Genomic DNA, 8,369 nt, shown 5'->3' on the forward strand with positions numbered 1-8,369 from the left:
TACTTTGCTTAATATTTCTAAAAGTTTTAGGGTGGATGCAGTATTAACTAGTACGGCTGGAAATAGCTAGTGGAACATGAGTGTAGGTGTACTTGGTTATTGAAATTTAAAAAAATGTCATTTAAAAGTTTTAAAAATTGAAATAAATTTTCGCATGTACATATTATCTTGATATTTACTCGTGCCAATGCATGCAGATCCCCTCGCCCCCTCCTGCCCCCATGCGGGCAGCAGGGGGAAACCCTAGCTGCCGCCTACCTCCCTCCGCCACCCACCCTCCCTCCCTCCGCCATCGCCAAAGGGCGCAACTGGGCAAAGCCTTACCGGCGCCGGCGGTGGCGGGGGCCCTCCTAGCTCGTCTCCTTGCACCCTCTCACGCGGATCCGCGGCCGGAGATGCCGGCGGCCGGTCGGCTACAAGGGCTTGGACGTGGTGCTTTTGGGCACCACGGCGCTACCACCTCGACTCCTCGACGACGTCATGGCGGACGGCATCGAATCCTCTTCAGGAAGATCGACGATAGATGGGGCGAAGGCTGGCCGGTGAGAACCAGGTTCCGATTTTTTCGGAGCCAACGAGATGGTGATGTCCTCGGACGTCATCACCTTGTTGAAGGCATCGTTGCCACGGATCCGCCCTCAGCCTCTTGTTCCGGGGGAAACCCAAGATCTGAATTTTTAGATCGGACGATGGCGGCACCACCGGTGTCCTCCCCTCTTGAGGGCATCTTTTTGGAACACGAGATGCTTGTAGGGGGTCATCCGGTGGAGCGGTGTTCCATCTACTGCGTCGACAGTCTCGGTGGCATGGTGCTGCGGGTTATCGACAATGGACGCGGCTAGACGGACTCACGTAGCTTGGTGGCGTTGTCTGGCGTCATGGTGGCGTCAATGGCAAGTTTGACGAAGTGTATGCAGTTTTTTGACTTGAAGATGGCTTGGTGGATCGACGGAGGCGACGATTTGTTCAGCGTGCATCACAAAGGTGTTCATTGAGAGTCTATTGTACCGGATGTGCGCTCCCGTTTCACCTAGAGGGTGGCCTGGGGTATGCGGTAGTTCCCGGTATCTAGCTGATGGGGTTTTCCGTGTTTTCAGGGCACAAGGCTGTGCTGACATGATTTTCTATCATTTCTCTCATTGTCGGGATTGCAGGTGTTGAGTGGTGGCTTCGGGTTATCTTGATGTATGCTCTTTGTACGACTAATAATTTAATAAAGAAGGCCGCATGTGTCTTTTCGATGCAGAGCCTGGGGTCATCCTCCATTTTGAAAAAACAATACTCGTGCCAATTCTCAAGAAAAAAATGTGATTGTACGTGACCTACATAAAAATAGCAAAATATGCAAATAACACTATAATAATTGGATTTGTACTGTTTAAAGAAATACAAGCTTCAATATTCTTTTTTCGTGTGGGCCACATATGGTCATATTTTTATTTGAAAATTGGCACGAGTAAGTATCAAGGTAATATGTACATGCAAAGTTTATTTCGAATTTTTCAATAACTTTTGAATGACATTTTTTGAATTTTTTTTAAATAGTTTGCGCCTACACCCATATCCACCGAATCCGTGTGGCTACTGCGACCATATATATACACGCTACTACCAGGGACAGAACACATGTGGAGTAGAGCGAGGTCTGCAATTCCACCTTCAGCTTCTGCTGCTGATATGCTGTCCTATAACTAATCAATCACCAAGCAAGAAGAACGACCGTAGTGATCGACATAAGCAGATCAATCTATCAGCAGCCCCGGTCGGCCAGCCATGATCCATCTCAAGCAACCCATAGTGCTCTCCGTGCAATGCAACAACGTTGCCTCGCCGCTCTTCGCCACGGCGGCGGCGGCGAGCAGCCAGCATAGGCAAGCCTCTAGCGCTTCACGCCGGCACAGATCGCACAGGATCAGTTGCGGGTCGACCGACGAGGCAGCCGGCGTGTCGACGTCAGTGACGGCCAAAGAGAGGCCGCTGACTGTGACGGCCATCATTAGCGCTGAGGCGCCGAACTCCGTGTACGTCTCCCGGGGCTTCGACGACATCCAGGACCTCTTCGGCAAGACGCTGCTCCTTGAGCTCGTTAGCTCCGAGCTCGACCCCAGTGAGTCTCGCTCTCTCTAAAGTCTCTCTGGATATCTAATAGTAGCATGTGCGCATTTATTTAGTTTTTGGGATTTGCTGGTTCTCTAAAAACTAAGTTTATGCTCAGTTAAGTACTAGATTCGTTCTAGTTATCAGTTGCAACATAAGTTTAATTGAGATTTGATGACAATATCATCTAACTGAGAACGAAGTTAGTTATCAGTCGATCAAAAAATAGCCGCACCTTTAACTTTTAAATTGCTTTCACATGACTGAGGGAAGTTTTTCTTTGGCTGCCTAAGGGACGGGAATGGAAAGGGAGAAAGTGAAGGGGTTCGCGCACATGACGCCGAAAGACGGGACGTACGAGGCCAAGATGTCTGTGCCCGCGTCGTTCGGACCGGTGGGAGCGGTGCTGGTGGAAAACGAGCACCACAGGGAGATATTCATCAAGGACATCAAGCTCATCACCGGCGGCGACGAGAGCAGCGCCGTCACCTTCGACGTCGGCTCGTGGGTGCACTCCAAGTTCGACGAGCCTGAACCGCGCGTCTTCTTCCCCCTCAGGGTAACTAATTAAGCTAGGTCCTAGCAAGGACATGAGTTAACACTCCGTGGATGCATGTCCGGAGAAAATTAACAATGGAAGGGCGCATATATGTTGCAGTCATACCTGCCGTCGCAGACGCCGCCCGGGATCGAGGCGCTGAGGAAGAAGGAGCTGGAGACGCTACGTGGCGACGGGCATGGCGAGCGCAAGATCCACGAGCGCGTCTACGACTACGACACCTACAACGACCTCGGCGACCCCGACAGGAACATCGCCCACAAGCGCCCCGTGCTTGGCACCAAGGAGCGCCCCTACCCTCGCCGGTGTCGCACCGGCCGGCCCATGACCCGTTCCGGTAAGTACGCAGGCGCACACATCGGCCTGCCTACCTTTATTATTCCTAAACTCTAATGGACTGCGGTGGTGGTGTAGACCCGGAGACGGAGAAGAGGAGCTCGCAGGTGTACGTACCACGTGACGAGCAGTTCTCGGACGTCAAGGGGCGGACGTTCAGCGCGACGACGCTACGGTCGGGGTTGCACGCCATCCTGCCGGCGCTGGCGCCGCTGCTCAACAACACACAACACTTCTCGCACTTTCCGGCCATCGACGCTCTCTACAGCGAAGGCATCCCGCTCCCTGTTGACAGTGGCGCCTCCCTCAACGTCATCAACAACGTCATCCCCCGTGTCGTCCAGATGATCGAGGACACCACCGAGCACGTGCTCCGCTTCGAGGTCCCCCAGATGCTTGAGAGTGAGCACCGCCGTCCATGCCTCCACCGGAGCACGTACTCCAGTAGTGTACACGAGCAGTTACACTGAGACCACTTGCATGAGAAAACCCAACTCCACACCTAAGACGTTGCAGATTCGTGCGAATTTTGTCAACTTAACCCATTTACTTCACACCTAGGACCTAGCTATATTACCCGCAAAAGAAAGAAAAAATCAGCTATATCAGACACACCGTCTTATCCATTATACAAAACACACCATTTTAACTAGGTCTCTTTGCAGTCCTTTTGCTTCTCATTTTCCCACCCCTCACACAAATCATGACATTTTAATTATCATGAACATGGGAAAAACAATTTATAGTAATACGAAATTCAAACTTCTAAAGTTTGCAAAAGGCTATGATTCTTTACTCTGTAGTGTGAAGCAAAATTTAACATCATGGAGAAGAAGGCTTTGGAAATGCCTCGGATCGGCTGGCGTTAAAGAAGAGGAAGCTTATGATGAAGATGACTGGGCCGGGAACGCCGGAGGCACGTGGAGACATCAGAGTGAAGCTGTGCGAATGATGGAAAAAAGAAAGCAAAAAGAAAAAGGGGGTTCTGGCCATCTTCGGAAGATAGCAGCTGATGGAGGCTTGATAAGAAACTGTTGTTTTGGTAGCTTTCGTTTCTTTCCTGTTGAAATGTCAAATGCCTGGACGTGTTTTTGGGTTTTGCTTGATGTTAAATGGTAGGAAGGTATCCTCTTGGGAGGTGAGAGGATCTAGTTTTGGATGCACAAACTCAGATATGGAAAAACCCTGACATCTGTAAGTTTCGTTTCAGATGAAATGGAACTGGGCATGTATGCCTGTTATCTAAAAAATTCAGAACCGAATTCCCGCGAGCATTTAAGCAAACTTCTTTACCATTCATTACAATTTAGAGAAAAAATTCATCCAATTCCAATATATTATGAATCAAAATTAGGACCAAGAATTACATCTGGCACATGTAACTACAAAACGTACTTTTTTCGAAAATGAAGATACCAAAGACTATGAATTTCATTAACCAAAGAACATGAAATCCATATCAAACATTAGGTTTGGAACCGACTATCCTAAAATTGGGAGCATGGTTAGAACATGACTTCTTCCAGCAATTCGTGAGTAGAACATGAACAAACCCAAGAACTGTAAGTCAGGAACATGAATAGAACATATTACATGGCTGTATTTCACGTCAAAAAATTGTTGTATGAAGAATAAACATACCAATTTGGGGAACAAATTTGAACAGGTGACACGAGGATTTTCGGTCCTCTTCTCTACCAACAGAGTTATTCTGATCTTTTCTTGTGCATCGTCCTAGTAGAGTATTTGTTCTATGGCAATTACAAGGACTAGTAAAATTTGCAATATATTTCAGATAATAAATTGGAAAATGCTGGGTCAGGTTGTAGTCCTATGCATTTACATCTTTTACTAAATAATATATATGGGCATGGAAAAACTGTGTTGCACTTACATGACATGGCTTTGCAGGGGACAGGTTCTCTTGGTTCAGAGACGAGGAGTTTGCGAGGCAGACACTTGCAGGGCTCAACCCTCTCTGCATCCGTCTCCTAACGGTATTTGTTTTTTGTGGAAATAGAAGCATTTATTGATACTTCGCTGTATATCTTGATTATATAAACACGCAAGAGTTTTAACTCTGCCCTCTGTATCTTACATATGCACAGCCACACACACCCACACACGCGCGTGCCCGCACGCACACACTAAATATGTCAACGTTTAGGTCGCAAAAGATGGAAAAAAAAAACACACTCCTAATGTTTCTGGAAGGTTCAAGATGCCAAAGATACAAAAGATTTCACTCTTACGAAAATTTACTTTGGAACCTCACGGTTGCTCAAATGTAAGATTTTTTTTGCTTTCCCGGTGTCATGACCCATAAGGAGAATGTCATCCGCCTATTATAGAGAATTGGTTGTCCGGTGTCCATGAGTGTGTGTCAGCGCCCCACTAATTAGATCATGTAAGTTAGCTCTCCTGATCATAATGCTAGCATGTCGACTAACTATATTAAAGAATATGGGACAATGGATACACTTGGATGAGGCCTTTCTTTGTTTAAAAATATTCCTCTAGATATTTCAACTTATGTGCCGACACTTTTGCAAGTCATAAAATATTGGACCCACTTACAGATAATAAGAGTGAGAAGCCTTTCATACTGAAGGTCTGCGGAAGAAAATGCCACTTAATGTATACCTTCTCAAAACATATTTTAAAAATTACCCATCCCATGTTTTTCCGGTGGAGCTCATGCACATTCTCATTTATGATTAGGACTCATTTGAAATGTTCCTGCCCTTGCAAAAACACCGTTTGGGTCGACCGGACCACACCCGGTTAATTATATTTGTTGCTAGTTTAGCAAAGATTTGAGACTTACATTTAGGTGAAAGATGTGTCGGTATCAACAGATGGGCATATCCTAATTACATTTTGCAAGCAAGGTAACTGCCCCGAAATTGAGACTATACAAGCTGACAAGAATGGAACAAATCCATCAAATCGTCTTCGATAATATCCCAGAACACCTCATAAAACTCTTCTAGAAAACCAACTGGTCCAGGAGAAATGTTCCATTTTAGATATTATCCCTCTTTTTTTCATAAGAAAGCAAAAAAGGACGTAGTTTTCTTTCGAAGTAGCGCGACGGATATCATCCCGAAAATATTCGTAGGGGCAAAAAAACCTTGGTGGTTTATTATGTGGTCCTCCAACTGAGGTTCACTTAGTATTGAGCCATCATCTCTATACATGGAAAATATGTTGTTTCTGAAGTTTTACATTTGCAATCTTAAAAGTCACATGTGTTGTACAGTTTAAAAAATCACATGTGTTGAACTGCCAGGTCGAATCGACTAATTAATCATTTACAGGTTTTGATCAAGTTAGTTATCCTTCTCTCATTTCTTATTGGTTCGTTAGTTACTAACGAGAGAGCATGGTGCAGGAATTCCCCATCGTGAGCAAGCTCGACCCGGAGGTGTACGGCCCTCCAGAGTCGGCGCTAACCAAGGAGCTCCTCGAGAAAATGATGAACGGTCTGATGACGGTGGAGGAGGCGCTGGAAAACAAGAGGCTGTTCATGCTGGACTACCACGACGTGTTCCTGCCATACGTGCACAAGGTGCGCGAGCTGCCGGACACGACGTTGTATGGGTCTCGCACCGTCTTCTTCCTCACCGACGAGGGCACACTGATGCCTCTGGCCATCGAGCTGGCCCGGCCACAGTCTCCAACGAAGCCGCAGTGGAAGCGCGCCTTCACGAGTGGGTTCGACGCCACAGAATCATGGCTGTGGAAGCTTGCCAAGTCGCACGTGCTCACCCACGACACCGGCTACCACCAGCTCGTCAGCCACTGGCTGCGCACGCACGCCTGCGTCGAGCCGTACATCATCGCCACCAACCGGCAGCTCAGCCGGATGCACCCCGTGTACCGCCTCCTGCACCCACACTTCCGCTACACGATGGAGATCAACGCGCTGGCCAGGGAGGCTTTGATCAACGCCGACGGCATCATCGAGGATGCGTTCTGGCCAGGGAGGTACTCCATCGAGCTCAGCTCCGTCGCCTACGACGCGACCTGGCAGTTCAACACGGAGGCGCTGCCAGAGGACCTCGTCAGCCGGGGACTTGCAGTGCGCAAGGAAGACGGTGAGCTTGAGCTCACCATCAAGGACTACCCCTACGCCAGCGACGGGCTCCTGATTTGGAGCTCTATCAAGCAGTGGGCGTCGGACTACGTAAATGTCTACTATAACTCCGACGAGGAAGTCACCGGTGATGAGGAGCTTCAGGCCTGGTGGGAGGAAGTGCGTACCAAGGGGCACGCAGACAAAAAAGACGAACCGTGGTGGCCGGTGTGCAACTCCAAGAGCAACCTCGTCGAGATCCTAAGTGTCATCATGTGGGTCACATCCGGCCACCACGCCGCCGTCAACTTTGGGCAATATCATTACGCCGGGTACTTCCCCAACCGTCCAACTGTGGTGCGAAAGAACATTCCTGTGGAGGAGAACCGGGACGACGAGATGAAGAAATTCATGGCCAGGCCGGAGGAGGTGCTGCTACAGAGTCTTCCCTCGCAAATACAGGCCATCACGGTGATGGCAACGCTGGACATTCTGTCCTCACACTCGCCCGACGAGGAATACATGGGAGAGTACGCTGAGCCTGCGTGGCTGGCCGAGCCCATGGTGAAGGCGGCATTCGAGAAGTTCAACGGCAGGCTCAAGGAGGTGGAGGGAACCATCGACGAGCGAAACAACAACCCCGATAACAAGAACAGGTGCGGCGCTGGCATTGTTCCATATGAGCTTCTCAAACCATTCTCAGAGCCAGGGGTCACTGGGAGGGGCATCCCAAACAGTATCTCCATCTGATCCCGACTTCAGGATGAGGAGATAACATTTTCTTTATGCATGTAAGATGTACGCCGAGATTATATGAAAGCACCAAATAAGTAAATGAACAATTCCAACATGTTACTCTATTAAGATAAGGAGAATTTTAGACATTGCATGTCATGTCACACCATTTTGCTGAAGTTTCACAAGGAATAATACTTGCAACCATACAAGGCCATTTATTGCAACAGAGGTATTTCAATAGATAGTTGCACAAGACGGCATGTAAACTTTTAGTGATACCCATTTTCTATGTATATAGGCCACTTGTGAACGCATAATGAAAAATCGTAATTCTATGAAAAAAAGTATGTATATATAGAACGTATACAAGCACCGGCATGTAAGTTTTGACAATTAAATACGATCACTTTTCATCTGTAAAAAGTCGTGAAATGCATACCAAGTTAGAAGTTTTAGATTGAAACACGACGATTTGTGATCTTATGAGTTTTGCATCGTTCGCAAATGCGCGTAACTTATTGGGAAAATTTGCAAGAGTAAGTTTCTACCCCACATCTACAT

At 47.6% G+C, this 8,369-nt stretch overlaps 1 protein-coding gene across 1 annotated transcript; it reads left to right on the forward strand.

Moving 5' to 3' along the window:
- The first annotated feature begins 1,642 nt into the window (after nt 1-1,642).
- LOC124692005 (lipoxygenase 2.3, chloroplastic-like) lies at nt 1,643-7,890 on the forward strand. Its single transcript, XM_047225305.1, has 6 exons — nt 1,643-2,107; nt 2,391-2,656; nt 2,756-2,993; nt 3,071-3,394; nt 4,904-4,989; nt 6,387-7,890. Exons 1-6 carry the CDS (start codon nt 1,774-1,776, stop codon nt 7,818-7,820), a joined length of 2,682 nt encoding a protein of 893 aa, XP_047081261.1. The 5' UTR covers nt 1,643-1,773; the 3' UTR covers nt 7,821-7,890.
- Nucleotides 7,891-8,369: the final 479 nt, after the last annotated feature.

Source organism: Lolium rigidum, chromosome 2 (genome assembly GCF_022539505.1).
Source record: "Lolium rigidum isolate FL_2022 chromosome 2, APGP_CSIRO_Lrig_0.1, whole genome shotgun sequence".
In the NCBI taxonomy this organism is placed as follows: Eukaryota; Viridiplantae; Streptophyta; class Magnoliopsida; order Poales; family Poaceae; genus Lolium; species Lolium rigidum.